The sequence below is a fragment of the Aquarana catesbeiana genome, linkage group LG01 (genome assembly GCF_042186555.1).
Source record: "Aquarana catesbeiana isolate 2022-GZ linkage group LG01, ASM4218655v1, whole genome shotgun sequence".
Classification (NCBI taxonomy): domain Eukaryota; kingdom Metazoa; phylum Chordata; class Amphibia; order Anura; family Ranidae; genus Aquarana; species Aquarana catesbeiana.
Genome location: NC_133324.1, coordinates 972,781,469 through 972,797,480, shown reverse-complemented (window position 1 = coordinate 972,797,480; position 16,012 = coordinate 972,781,469). Strand labels below are relative to the sequence as shown.

The following is a 16,012-nucleotide window of genomic DNA, read 5'->3' as shown; positions in this document are numbered from 1 at the left end:
ATGTATAAATATATAAGGGGGGTATGATCACCATGTATAAATACATAAGAGATGTATGATCTCCATGTATAAATACATAAGGGGGGATATGATCTCAATGTATAAATATGTAAGGGGAATATGATCACCATGTATAAATACATAAAGGGGGATATGATCTCCATATATGAATACATAAGGGGGGATATGATCTCCATGTATAAATACAATAGGGGAATATGATCTACAGGTATAAATACATAAGGGGGATACGATATCCATGTATAATTAATTAAAGTGGGTGTAACAAGCCCCCTGCTCGCTCGGTTTCACTCTCCCGACACTCCTCTGCAGCTATTGATTCAGATTGCAACGTCTGATGGTTCAGTCATCCAATGGTCCGGGACTAGAACCACAGCTCTGTGCCGTTCTAGTCCAGTTGTGATAGCTCAGAACAAACACCAGGCAGGCTGTATGTAAGTTCAAACAGGAATCTATCTTTATTGACAAAATACAGGCTTTTATACACTCAACGTGGAGGTGCAGACCTCCTGCTCATATTACTCTAACAATACAGCTGTAGCCTAATTAACCTAATTAACATGAGCTAATTAACTAATCCCTTTAGACAGCCTAGATGACTCAGACATGACCGTTAGGCCAACATTATCACAATCAACATAGACTCTTCTTCACACAATACCAGTTAATTAACACAAATAACAATGGGGATCTAATGACTCTTAGATCCCATAGTAGACTTATTTACAATACACATTTTAGCAGACAATAGACAGACAGGTGTTGGAATTTACATCAGCATCTCCTAACAGTATTTGTCCCAGCATTATGAATCAGCCACTATTCCAATATGGCAAATCCAGGGTACCCAGAGTCTGTGTGTCCTGGGGGACCAGGACCCGAATCCACAGTAATACCACCTCAAGAGTCCCCAGGCATACAGCTCACAAAGAGCACCATTCCCCCAAATGCAAGGGCCCATGATCGATCGGCAAGAGGCTAGCATACAGTCCCCTCCTCCATTTCTCCCCTTTTGGCAGGAGACTAACACAGGAGGAGACCCCAGACCGGTTGACTCCGAAGTTAGTCAGTAGTTCCAGTCCTCTAATGCCTGTACCCACACAGTACCCCAAACAAATTGTTCCAAACAAAGCATTACTCACCCAGCCAACCTCTGCCTCTCTCAGAGAACATATCTGCCGCTGGGGAGAGGCCTGGACTGGCCCTTCTCCCTGGAGTCCTTTCTGCCGCTGGAGAGAAGACAGGGTGTCTGGGCTCACTCCGTCATGCTGTTGGGGATCTGGGCCGACTGCCCAGCATCCCTGGGGTATACAGGTGGAGACTGAAGTCCCATCCACCTTCACAGGACATTCATCCTCTGTTAGTTGAGGGCAGAGTCCAGCAGTACTCCACCCTGTTGCCAGCCCATCTGCTGGAAACCCCACACCATCTGCTCCGGCTAACTGTTGGGAAGGGATGACGAACACCTCCTCTCCCTTCTCCCCATGTATCCTGATCTACTGCTGGGACGTGACCACCTCCTTCTCACCCTGAGCCTCCGGAACCGCCGCAGGTGTAGGGCAGAGATCTTGGACCCTTGTGACTTCACAGATACTTCTGTTGGTGCTGGGCAGAGCATAGTGAAGTTTGGCCCTAATAACAGCTCTTCTTCTGCTGGAGGCTCACCAGGTTGTTCTTCCTCAGCAGAAAAGTCTATCAAATCCCCTGTCTCTGCAACTGGTGTCTGGGGATAAAGGTTTACCATCTCCTCTCCATGGAACCCAGAAGATGCTATCAGTGCTGGGCAGAGCACAGTAAAGTTTGGCCCTAATAACAGCTCTTCTGCTGGAGGCTCACCAGGTTGTTCTTCCTCAGCAGAAAAGTCTATCAAATCCCTTGTCTCTGCAACTGGTGTCTGGGGATAAAGGTTCACCATCTCCTCTCTGTGGAAACCAGAAGATGCTATCAGTGCTGGGCAGAGGTTAGCAGAGCTCTGCCCTGTTGTCAGCACTTCAGGTTTGGGGACGGCAATCTTCAGATTTTCCACTGCCGATTCTCTGGCATTCTGCTGGACAGGCACATTCCTCCATCCAAGATCATCCAATGCAGAAACAGGTTCATCAAGGTCAGTCAGCACTTGCTGCATCTGCCATAAGACCTCCGCCTCCATAGCTGCGGGGCCAGGTTGGCAAAGCACACTGTTACTCTGCCACATTGTCAACTCTTCAGCCAGGATTTCAGAGTTGTCAACTGGTATTTCCTGATAGTCCCAGGCAAAGGGAGCACCACCCTGCTGCTGAGCAGAGTCTAATAGCTGTTTGTAGGCGATCTACAACTCCCATTCCTGAACGGCCAGAAATTCCAAATCTTCCAGTGCCCAGTGCACTTCTGAGACATTCAGTCTCCGCTCTCTGTGCTCCATTATTTCCTCCAAACGCCCCTCCCGATCACTTCCAAAGTCAGGGTCCCTGGACAGCCTCCAGTATAACAATCCCAGGCCATCGTAGTCAAAGCCTTCCGTGGGGCTGTCATCCGCTGTCCATGGGCACACTTGGGCTACATACCACTGGAGGGCCCTGTAGCTCTCGTCCAACTGCATTTCTGCCCGGATCAGCCTGCTTAACTCGGCTGTCCACTTCTGGTTCGGCTGTTCCCCCAAAAACAGCATTCGCACTTCATACTGCGACCAGTACCTCACATGGACGGAGGGGAGAACTTTTCCCTGGTGTAGCTGCTCACGGGCTAGCGCTTCCTTCCAGAGTTCACAGCGGACAGAATCAAACCATCCTAGCAGGACCTGCTCTGCTACTGGTCCTCTGTGCTGTATCTCCTCTCGCAACCTCCTTCTGAATTCCTCATCCATGGTGGCTGGTATTTCTCCTCTCCTGCTATCCTGCTACCTTGGATCCAGGTGATGGTTTGGATGTGTTCACGGCAAGGAAGCACAATCCCACCATTCCCTCCATGGCTCTCAAGTAAGTCTTTCAGCGTGGCTCTCCTGCAGGCTGGTTTGGAGTGTCCCAGTAACTGGAGAGCAAATCCCACGGCTGCCAACTAGTGTAACGAGCCCCTTGCTCGCTCGGTTTCACTCTCCCGACACTCCTCTGCAGCTATTGAATCAGATTGCAACGTCTGATGGTTCGGTCATCCAATGATCCGGGACTAGAACCACAGCTCTGTGCCGTTCTAACCCAGTTGTGATAGCTCAGAACAAACACCAGGCAGGCTGTATGTAAGTTCAAACAGGAATCTATCTTTATTGACAAAATACAGGCTTTTATACACTCAACGTGGAGGTGCAGACCTCCTGCTCATATTACTTTAACAATACAGCTGTAACCTAATTAACATGAGCTAATTAACTAATACCTTTAGACAGCCTAGATGACTCAGACATGACCGTTAGGCCAGACTGGCCATCTTGTAGTTCAGAAAATCCAATCAACATTATCACAATCAACATAGACTCTTCTTCACACAATAGCAGAGTTAATTAACACAAATAACAATGGGGATCTAATGACTCTTAGATCCCATAGTAGACTTATTTACAATAAACATTTTAGCAGACAATAGACAGACAGGTGTTGGAATTTACATCAGCATCTCCTAACAGTATCTGTCCCAGCATTATGAATCAGCCACTATTCCAATATGGCAAATCCAGGGTACCCAAAGTCTGTGTGTCCTGGGGGACCAGGACCCGAATCCACAGTAATACCACCTCAAGTGTCCCCAGGCATACAGCTCACAAAGAGCACCGTTCCCCCAAATGCCAGGGCCCACGATCGATCGGCAAGAGGCTAGCATACAGTCCCCTCCAAAAGTCTCTCTCCCGGCTAGGTCTGTCACAGTGGGGATATGATCTCCATGTATAAATACAAAAGGGGGATATGATCACCATGTATAAATATATGAGGGTGGATATGATCTCCATGTAAAAATTCATAAGGGGGATATGATCTCCATGTATAAATACATAAGGGGAGATATGTTCTCCATGTATAAATACCTCAGGGGGGATATGATCCCCATTTATAATACATAGGGGTGCTATGATCTCCATGTATAAATACATAAGGGGGATATCATCACCATGTATAGATACATAAGGGGGATATGATCTCCATGTATAAATACCTAAGGGGGATATGATCACCATGTATAGATAAGTAAGGGGGGGATATGATCACCATGTATAGATAAATAAGGGGGGTATGATCTCCATGTATAAATACCTAAGAGGGATATGATCACCATGTATAGATAAATAAGGGGGGATATGATCACCATGTATAGATAAATAAGGGGGGATATGATCTCCATGTATAAATACATAAGGGGGATATGATCTCCATGTATAAATACATAAGGGGGATATGATCTCCATGTATAAATACATAAGTGGGGAGGGATATGATCTCCATGTATAAATATATAAGGGGGGGATATGATCACCATGTATAAATACATAAGGGGGATATGATCTCCATGTATAAATACATAAGGGGGATATGATCACCATGTATAAATACATAAGGGGGATATGATCTCCATGTATAAATACATAAGGGGGATATGATCTCCATGTATGAATACATAAGGGGGGATATGATCTCCATGTATAAATACATAAGGGGGATATGATCTCCATGTATAAATTCATAAGGGGGGATATGATCTCCATGTATAGATAAATAAGTGGGGATAAGATCTCCATGTATAAATACATAAGGGGGATATGATCTCCATGTATAAATACATAAGGGGGGATATGATCTCCATGTATAGATAAATAAGTGGGGATAAGATCTCCATGTATAAATACATAAGGGGGATATGATCTCCATGTATAAATACATAAGGGGGGATATGATCTCCATGTATAAATACATAAGGGGGGATATGATCTCCATGTATAATACTTAAGGGGGGGTATGATCTCCAATTATGATTGCATTGAAGGGGCGCTTCCCATAAGTGCACTGTGTCCGGCGTCGCACTGTGTCCGGCATCCAAACACAGTACACTTAAGGACCGTTTTTTGTATTTTTTTTTAAAGGGCCAGCTTTAAAAAGCATTTTTTTTTTACATTTTTTTTGTGACTGCCTGGAGGGGGGGGGGCTATGGACGGGTCACCACTACTAAGGGGGATATGACCTCCGTGTATAAATGCATAAGGGGGGGATATAAACTCCATGTATAAATACATAAGGGGGATATGATCACCATGTATAGATAGATAAGGGGAGATATGATCTCCATGTATAAATACATAAGGGGGGGGATATGATCTCCATGTATAAATACATAAGGGGGATATGATCTCCATGAATGAATACATAAGGGGGGATATTATCTCCATGTATAATACATAGGGGAGGATATGATCTCCATGTATAAATACCTAAGGGGGATACAATCACCATGCAAAGATACATAAGGGGGATATGTTCTCCATGTATAAATACATAAGGGGGATATGATCTACATGTATAAATACATAAGGGGGGATATGATCTCCATGAATAAATATATAAGGGGGGACATGATCACCATGTATAAATACATAAGGGGGGATATGATCTCCATGAATGAATACATAAGGGGGGGATATGATCTCCATGTATAAATACATAAGGGGAGATATGATCACCATGTATAATACATAGGGGGATATGAAATCCATGAATAATTACATAAAGGGGGATATGGTCTCCAGATATGAATACATAAGGGGGTTATGATCTCCATATATGAATACATAAGGGGGGATATGATCTCCATGTATAAATACATAATGGGGATATGATCTCCATGTATAAATACATAAGGGAGGATATACATAGTTACATAGTAGGTGAGGTTGAAAAAAGACACAAGTCCATCAAGTCCAACCTATGTGTGTGATCATGTGTCAGTATTACATTACATATCCCTGTATGTTGTGGTCATTCGGGTGATTATCTAATAGTTTCTTGAAGCTATCAATGCTCCCCGCTGAGACCACCGCCTGTGGAAGGGAATTCCACATCCTTGCCACTCTTACAGTAAAGAACCCTCTACATAGTTTAAGGTTAAACCTCTTTTCTTCTAATTGTAATGAGTGGCCACGAGTCTTATTAAACTCTCTTCTACAAAAAAGTTTTATCCCTATTGTGGGGTCACCAGTCCGGTATTTGTATATTGAAATCATATCCTCTCTCAAGCGTCTCTTCTCCAGAGAGAATAAGTTCAGTGCTCACAACCTTTCCTCATAACTAAGATCCTCCAGACCCTTTATTAGCTTTGTTGCCCTTCTTTGTACTCGCTCCATTTCCAGTACATCCTTCCTGAGGACTGGTGCCCAGAACTGGACACCATACTCCAGGTGCAGCCGGACCAGAATCTTGTAGAGCGGGAGAATTATCGTTTTATCTCTGGAGTTGATCCCTTTTTAATGCCAATATTCTGTTTGCTTTGTTAGCAGCAGCTTGGCACTGCATGCCATTGCTGAGCCTATCATCTACTAGGACCCCCAGGTCCTTTTCCATCCTAGATTCCCCCAGAGGTTCTCCCCCCAGTGTATAGATTGCATTCATATTTTTGCCACCCAAATGCATTATTTTACATTTTTCTACATTGAACCTCATTTGCCATGTAGTCGCCCACCCCATTAATTTGTTCAGATCTTTTTGCAAGGTTTCCACATCCTGCGGAGAAGTTATTGCCCTGCTTAGCTTAGTATCGTCCGCAAATACAGAGATTGAACTGTTTATCCCATCCTCCAGGTCATTTATGAACAAATTAAATAGGATTGGTCCCAGCACAGAACCCTGGGGAACCCCACTACCCACCCCTGACCATTCTGAGTACTCCCCATTTATCACCACCCTCTGAACTCGCCCTTGTAGCCAGTTTTCAATCCATGTACTCACCCTATGGTCCATGCCAACGCACCTTATTTTGTACAGTAAACGTTTATGGGGAACTGTGTCAAATGGTTTTGCAAAATCCAGATACACCACGTCTACGGGCCTTCCTTTATCTAGATGGCAACTCACCTCCTCATAGAAGGTTAATAGATTGGTTTGGCAAGAACGATTCTTCATGAATCCATGCTGATTACTGCTAATGATACCGTTCTTATTACTAAAATCTTGTATATAGTCCCTTATCATCCCCTCCAAGAGTTTACATACTTAAAGAATTTCTTGGGATTTTTTTTGCTCTCCTCCGCTATGTGTCTTTCATGTTCTATCTTAGCCGTCCTAATTGCACCCTTACATTTCTTGTTACATTCTTTATAAAGTCTGAATGCTGAGGATGATCCCTCAACCTTGTATTTTTTGAAGGCCTTCTCCTTTGCTTTTATATGTATTTTTACATTGGAGTTAAGCCATCCAGGATTTTTGTTCGCTCTTTTAAATTTATTACCCAATGGGATACATTGGCTAATGCCCTTATTTAATATGCTCTTAAAGCAAACCCATCTCCTCCGTATTCTTTGTTCCTAATATTTTATCCCAATTTATGCCTTTTAGCAAGGTTTGTAGTTTAGGGAAGTTGGCTCTTTTGAAATTCAGTGTCTTTGTGATATGATCTCCATGTATAAATATATAAGGGGGGATATTATCTCCATGTATATATACATAAGGGGGGATATGATCTCCATGAAAAAATATATAAGGGGGGATATGATCTCCATGTATATTTACGTAAGGGTGATATGATCTCCAAGTGTAAATACATAAGGGGGATATGATCTCCATGTATAAATACATAAGGGGGATATGATCTCCATGTATAAATACATAAGGGGAATATGATCACCATGTATAAATACATAAGGGGAATATGATCACCATGTATAGATAGATAAGGGGGGATATGATCTCCATGTATAAATACATAAGGGGGATATGATCTCCATGTATAAGTACTTAAGGGGGAATATGATCTCCACGTATAAATATATAATGGGGGATATGATCTCTATGTATAAATACATAAGGAGGGATATGATCTATATGTATAAATACATAAGGAGGGATATGATCTATATGTATAAATACATAAGGGGGGATATGATCTCCATATATGAATACATAAGGGGGGATATGATCTCTATGTATAAATACATAAAGGGGATATGATCACCACATATAAATATATAAGAGGGGATATGATCTCCATGTATAAATTACATATGGGGGGTATGATCTCTATGTATAAATTACATATGGGGGGTATAATCTCTATGTATAAATTACATATGGGGGGTATGATCTCTATGTATAAATTACATAAGGGGAAGCTATCTGCATGTTTAAATACATTTAGAAATGCCTCCCTGATATCCCAAAACTGAACTGCATATTCCAGATGAGGTCTTACTAATGATTTGTACAGATGATTTCTCTCTCTCTTGTCTATTCCCCTCTTAATACAAGAAAGGACTTTGCTCGCTTTAGAAACTGCAGCCTGGCATTCCATGTTATTATTGGGCTTATATCAGAACACGCAGATTCTTCTCCACCATTGACTCCCCCAACTGTTCTCCTCCCAGCATGTGTGATTATTAAGTCTATGATCCAACAGAACACCCAGATCCTTCATTATTGAATCCTCCATGCTGCTGTCCCCTTAAAATTGACATTTATTATGTCAATGGTCTACCAGAATACCCAGGTCCTTCTCCATCATTGACTCAAGAACACAAAACTCAAACCCAATAAGAGCACCAAACAAGCATCCAAGAGTTTAAGATTTTTAAAGATAATTGATTCATATCAGGAAATTTCTAGTGCTTTTTAGGGGGCCAAGAACACTTTGCCTTCATCGGGGGTTAGGAATTTGGACTTGGTAAGAAAATACCAAGTAGATCTGTGATTTACTGATGTATTCATTTTCAGGACTTAGGCCAGTGTTAGTTAACGCAGCAGAAACTTTTTTTTTTACCCCCCCCCCCCCCCAAACATGACTGAGGAGAAGATATTGAAGTGATCTGGAGATATCCTTATATTTTTTTTCTAGGCCTCACGAACGGGAAGTTTTGGACCCCTAAAATACGATGCATACTTTTTGGATTGTCCCGCTGACTTTTACTGAAATAAAGTGGTGTGGCACTTAAATTGTAATGTTATTTTTTTACAATACCCCACAAGCCAAGGAGATCCTGTGGGGTGTAGAAGCCGTTTGCTCAGAACCAGATCCTTTACATCAACATCAATAATATAAGATGGTAATACCAGTGAGATAACCCTACAGGTCTAACGCTATTTTCCACTTTCTTCAAATATTGGATATTCTCTCCATTTTGCATGTGTGGGGAAAGATGGTGGTGCCCAGTGAATTATTTGGCGGGTCATATACATGTGGGTCATGTACGCTGTTTTGCACAAAGTTACCGTTATACTCTTGTATTAATTTTCTCTTGTCTGACAATGGTTCAGGTCACTTTTAAGATTTTTTTTGTTTTCTCTAGATGTCTATGATGATATTGTAGTGATAAAGAACATTGCATCTTGTCTTTTGGAGTGGAAATGGGGAACAACAAACAATTTCCTGTACAAATGCAAAGGTGAGCATACCGTATGTGTGACATTGTAACAAAGAGACATTCTCTAAATCAGAAACTGATTATTGACCACCAGATAAGATCCATAGTTCTAAATGGTGTATGACATCCCTGACCTTCCAATCTCCAGTTCCAGTAAGGTCAGATTCTTTGACGAGTTACATGAAATTGCCTATTACAGAGATAAGATGGTGGCCAGTCACTTTGAATACTTTCATGCTTTCCATCCAAAACTTTTCTCTGGTTGTGGATAGAGTAGGAGAGAATTTCTACCTTTTTGTTGTTTTTTTTTCCTGTCTATGTTCCCATTGGCGATATTCACTCTCTATTTGCACTGATGACCATTGTCACTAGAAGAAAAACGTGTTTAGAATTCCAACATTTTAACCACTAGAGGACCAGCCGCCGCAGTTATACTGCGGCAGGATGGCTCTCCTGGGCAAATTGGCGTAGCTATACATCGGCCACTTTAAGACCACTAGGAGGCACATGTGCGCTCGTGGCATGACGACAGAGCCAATGCGCGTGCCCGGCGGCCTCAATGTCCACCGGGCACCCGCGATTGCTCCTAAAGGGGAGACAGAACGGAGATCTTTCAATGTAAACAGACAGATCTCTGTTCTGTCAGGGGAGAGGAGACTGATCTGTTGTTCATACTAAGTATGAGCAGTGATCGGTCTCCTCCTCCTGGCAGTCCCATCCCCCCACAGTTAGAATCACTCCCTAGGACACGCATTTAACCCCTTGATTGCCCCCTAGTGTTAACCCCTTCCCTGCCAGTGACATTTATACAGTAATCAGTGGCTATTTATAGCACTGATCGCTGTATAAATGTCAATGGTCCAAAAAAAGTGTCAAAAGTGTCCGCCGCAATGTCGCAGTCCCAATAAAAATTGCAGATTACTAGTACAAAAAAAGAATAATAAAAATGCCATAAATATATCCCCTATTTTGTAGACGCTGTAACTTTTGCGCAAACCAATCAATATACGCTTATTGCGTTTTTTTGTTGCCAAAGGACGTCAATTTTGTTTGGGTACAATGTCGCACGACCGTGCAATTGTCAGTTAAAACGATGCAGTGCCGTATCAGAAAAATGGCCTGGTCATTAAGGGGGCCAGTGTTAGAATATCCCCATGTGCAAAGTTCCCTAAACAACAATCCTCTTCAAGTAATCTTCTCATGGGGGGGGCGTGGCGACCGGACTCTAAGATGGATGCTTAACCTAGGAGCTCCGCTCGCCCATCGGAGATTATCCGTAGCAATCAGAGCCCACCGGCACCAATCCGCGACTTCAAACACGGCCACATTCTCGGCAGATCACTGCTGATCCCAGAAAGGATGCCAAGACATCGTAAAAACCTGCAGCAGCCACAAAAAATGATGAGCTACTATGCCTCGCGCGGGCCACAGCAAAATGGAGGCGGTGCCCGAGATCACAGGCCAGACCAACGATCCGGACAGAATAGCGGCGATATCGGGCTATAATCGACTACCACTCGCTCGGTCAACCCACCCAGCGAATCCTTCTCAAGTCCATCAACCCCCACGACGAGGAGCCCAGCCAAATCAAAGCCATGGAGGGACTCTCCAGTCAGACAACAGGCCGATCTGGGCATGGAGGTAAGCGGGCCTCACAATACCACAGGTCAGAGTAATCAGGGACGGGACCCTATCAAAGATTTTCCCACAGAAAACAGGCCAGTGTCAGATACACTGATGAAGGACATGCTGCTGTCCCTGGGGTCCTCATTACAGGCAGATATGGTCAGAGGAATCAATGAGTGTCAGAGGGAAGTGCAAACACTAGGCCGCAGAGTGAACCAAGTGGAGCACAAGATGGAGGAATATACCTCATCCTACAATGTCATGGTAGAAGCAACTGTAATATCGCAAAAAAATACTGCGCTATCCCATAAGTGGAAATGATCCCCACATGTGTTAGATAAAAAACAAATATCGCAAACAAAAATTGAAATGTAAAATGCTGCTGCAACCTTAGATGTGAAACAACCTCCACCTAATTAACTATACAATTTATAGGCTGCCCTGCTAGTACCAAAGCATGATCATATTAGTTGAAAACACCATGATTATGGATGAACACAAGTGAATTGTTTCATAACAAAAAATATGCACATAAATCACATGCAAAAAGTAATAAGTGAAAAATTCAGTGAACAAAGCGATAAAAATAAGTCCATATAGTCATAGATAGAAATAAACTGGAAATCTTGTGGGTGTAGAAAATGATTGGATAGAGGGAGAAAGACACCCTTCCTTCAAGTGATATAAAGGTTATCTCCGTAGGGAGCGTGATGTTAAAAAGAAGTTCCTCCACCTCAAGTAAGGTAAGCCCCTTACCAGATCCAAAGATCTCCTGTCAGAGAGATCATGCACACATGTGGCTGTGTCCCCCAGCCACTGGGTCTCTGTCAGTGCGTAGATCAAAAGCCACCTCTCCAGGGAATCAGCTTAAAAGGTGATTTATCCGCTCACAGACCATAGATAAATGGAAAAGAAATACTCCATAGCGTAATACAGTTAAAATCCACTTTAATAGGTAAAAGAAAAGCACTTACAATTTGTGCAGTATAAGAATGCTTCTAAAAACAATGTAAAGACGACAGATTTGTCGAAACGGCGTAGGGAGGAGCGGCGTGCTGACGTCACCACCATACCACGCTGAACCCGGAAGGAACGGGCAGCAGCTGAAGCCGGCCGGCGCTACATTGTTTTTAGAAGCATTCTTATACTGCACAAATTGTAAGTGCTTTTCTTTTACCTATTAAAGTGGATTTTAACTGTATTACGCTATGGAGTATTTCTTTTCCATTTATCTATGGTCTGTGAGCGGATAAATCACCTTTTAAGCTGATTCCCTGGAGAGGTGGCTTTTGATCTACGCACTGACAGAGACCCAGTGGCTGGGGGACACAGCCACATGTGTGCATGATCTCTCTGACAGGAGATCTTTGGATCTGGTAAGGGGCTTACCTTACTTGAGGTGGAGGAACTTCTTTTTAACATCACGCTCACTACGGAGATAACCTTTATATCACTTGAAGGAAGGGTGTCTTTCTCCCTCTATCCAATCATTTTCTACACCCACAAGATTTCCAGTTTATTTCTATCTATGACTATATGGACTTATTTTTATCGCTTTGTTCACTGAATTTTTCACTTATTACTTTTTGCATGTGATTTATGTGCATATTTTTTGTTATGAAACAATTCACTTGTGTTCATCCATAATCATGGTGTTTTCAACTAATATGATCATGCTTTGGTACTAGCAGCGCAGCCTATAAATTGTATTGTATCATGGTAGAAGCGCACACAGCACAAGGGGAGGACATTTCATGGATAAACGATAAGCTGGCTGACCTCGAGGACAGGTCCAGGAGGAATAACCTCAAACTGAGGGGTATACCAGAAACTGTCCCCCCTTCTCAGCTCCTGCAATATGCCCAGACCCTATTTTCCAGATTAATTCCTGAGGCAACTGCATCAGATCTCCTCGTGGACAGAATACATAGGGTCCCCAAACCGTCATTCCTCCCTGATGACACTCCTAGAGATGTATTACTGAGAGTGCACTATTACCACATAAAGGATCGTATACTACAAGCTTCCCGTAAACCGGAAAACATTCCCCAACAGTATACCACCATAAGAGTGCTCCCTGACCTGTCCAGGCACACCTTACAACACCGCAGAAACCTGATGACAATCACCGAAGCCCTGCAAAACCACAATATCCTCCATAAATGGAAGTACCCTGCAACTCTATCTATCACACATAATGGAAACACCATTTCAGTATCCACGTTAGAGGAAGGGCTTAAGGCACTAAGGAATTGGGGCATAATCTCTGACCAGCCCGCCCAGCACTTACCTCCTCTAGGGCCGACCCTTCTACAAAACAATTGGCAAATTGTTTCCCACAAACGTTCAAACAAGAAAAATGCCGGTGGAAGCTCATAGCACAATCCACAGTTATAAAAGTTTATCTCCAGGGAAGAGTTCAAGTTTGACTCTCACCAAAACTCTACAACACCAGTAGCAGTTACACCTGCACAGGGATCAATTATTGGATCCATTTCTTATGCAACCCTTGTTGACTTTCTCTTTTTCTTTTTTGTTCTTTTTACCTTCTATTTTTGATATACACAGTTCCGCTCACAGCAGAATCAACTCACCTACAGAATATGAAGAAACGATGATAACTTTCTCCACTGACAAACCTGCAACAATCAACAAATCATCTGGGCACAGTGAGTACTCTCACCACTTCACTCCACACAATCCCACACACCCCTTACAATGATGATTACATGTCTTTCAATTAATACCCGGGGACTAAACCATCCAGCAAAAAGGTTCTCCTTATGGAAGGAAGCTAGTAAACAAAAAGCGGACATTCTATACGTCCAAGAAACCCACTTCCAACTAAACAACGCTCCACAGTGTACGCATAAAGACTACCCACACATCTATATGGCCAATACACCAAACAGCAAAAAAGAAGGTGTCTTACTAGCCTTCAAAAGCTCACTCTCAATACAACCTAAAGATATCTTTATTGATGTAGGAGGCAGATACATCATCTTCACAGGAGATCTTAATTCTAAACCGTATACAGTAATCATGCTGTATGCCCCGAATACACACCAACTTTGATTCCTTAAGAAGGTTCTACATAAAGCTAACTCAATGAAATATGGCAACTTCCTGATATGTGGCGATTTCAAAATAACTTCAGATCCGACTTTGGACACTTCATCAGGCCAATCAAAAGGAACTCTATCCCGAGGAATGGGAGGTGAGGACGTGAGAACGTAGCGTCCGTCACGGAGGGAGGGGTCCCAGTGTGGCAGCAGGAAGCCGCCTCGAGGAACGCTCTGTGAAGCCGCGGTGTATACATCACAAAGAGAGGAGAACCTCTGCTTGTCAGCAGGGAAGATGACAGCTATATGAAAAGAAAAGATACCGCTGGAGAAACATCCCAGGACATTTAGGAACGGCCGGAGCAATAAGATAAGTGTAAACCGAAAGTGATCTGTGAAACAGCTTGTAAGCCCCGGCATCCCCCCCCTCCTCCTCCCCCTCGTCTCCCCTGTCTTATGAACGGCTGGATGTCTGTGAAATAGCTGTGAGACTCGGCATCCCGTTCCCCCCCTCCTCCCCCTCGTCGCCCCTGTCTCCCAAACAGCTGGCTAGAGGATTTATTGTCTGCAGTAGCCCTCAGCCATTAGCACTGGAGGAATCAAAGGAAGTTTTTCTCTGAGACACAGAACCTGTAAGAGTGGAGAGTGGAGAGGGTGAGAGGTGGATGGATGAGAGAGAACTGATTAACAGCATGAGAAGTGAAAGTCTTAAAGGACAGAAGTCAAGTGTATTCTGGAGATACTGAAGTTGAAACTCTGAGTGAAAATAACTTAACTGAACATCATTGAGAAAGTTGGTAATTGTGATAAAACATCAAGGGACTGCATTTAAAAACGCCAGGGAAGTATAAAAGAATATATGTGATCATCAGCTCATTAATGTTGTCAGCATAAAGTAGCTGAGTTGTGGAGGATGAAGGAATACATACCGGCCTAAGAGATAAATGGTTAAAATCTGTATTAGAGCTGTGGTGGGGGAGGGGTAGAGGAGAGAGGGAGAGCTAAGTTCAGGAAGAACCAACAAACCACCAGAAGTATAACATTTAAAAATAAATAAATAAACATAATCAGCTGGGAAAACATCTAAATCACTATAAAACACAACAGGATTGACATATGGGATATCCCTAGATAGAGGTAAACCCTGGAACAGTTCTCTTACCTTTTACCTCTACTACCCAGCCCCATAAACCTCTTTCGGTACCCCCTGCTACAGTAAGACATTCTGCTCCCCCCTAATTAAGGGAGAGCAGGGAATTAAGGCTGGGTAAACGGATAAGAGAGATAAGAAGGGCAAAGATGAGTAAAAGCACAAATAAAACAACAAGAGGAGGCGCCCCTAAATCTCCAAAAGACAAACCAGGGGTCAGTACATTGAAGCATTACATGACACAAGGAGCCAGCCCAAGAAATATGGAAGCGGAGAAGCAGGGAAAAGCGAAGGTGGAAAATAAAAAAGGGTCAGATAAGAAGGCGGGTGAGACCCCAGAACACTCCAGGGAAGATTTTATATCAGAAGGGGAATCCGAAAGCAGTAGGATAGAGGGGAGACCATCCGAGTCTCTCCCCCCCACAAAAGGAGAGATGAATGAGATGTTACTGAGACTGGAAAAGTCGATTAAAGCAGACATCAATATGATGAGAGGAGATCTGGGAAGCCTCCTGGATAGGGTAGAAGAAACAGAAAAAATAGTAGAAAATCAAAAGAAAGAACTAGAAACCCTTAAACAGCAAATGAAAATAGCACAACAAACCCAGAAGGAAATTCTCTATAAGCTGGAAG

The 16,012-nt window shown here is 43.0% G+C and overlaps 1 protein-coding gene across 6 annotated transcripts in view; it reads left to right on the top strand.

The window, feature by feature from the left end:
• Positions 1 to 16,012, top strand: part of LOC141123276 (cytosolic phospholipase A2 gamma-like) — a 268,360-nt gene that overhangs the window by 157,917 nt on the left and 94,431 nt on the right. For all 6 annotated transcript variants that reach the window (XM_073612044.1, XM_073612047.1, XM_073612042.1 and 3 more), the window contains one exon: positions 9,467 to 9,562. In XM_073612044.1, the coding sequence (XP_073468145.1) occupies positions 9,467 to 9,562 (96 nt within the window). The remainder of the gene's footprint in view (positions 1 to 9,466; positions 9,563 to 16,012) is intronic.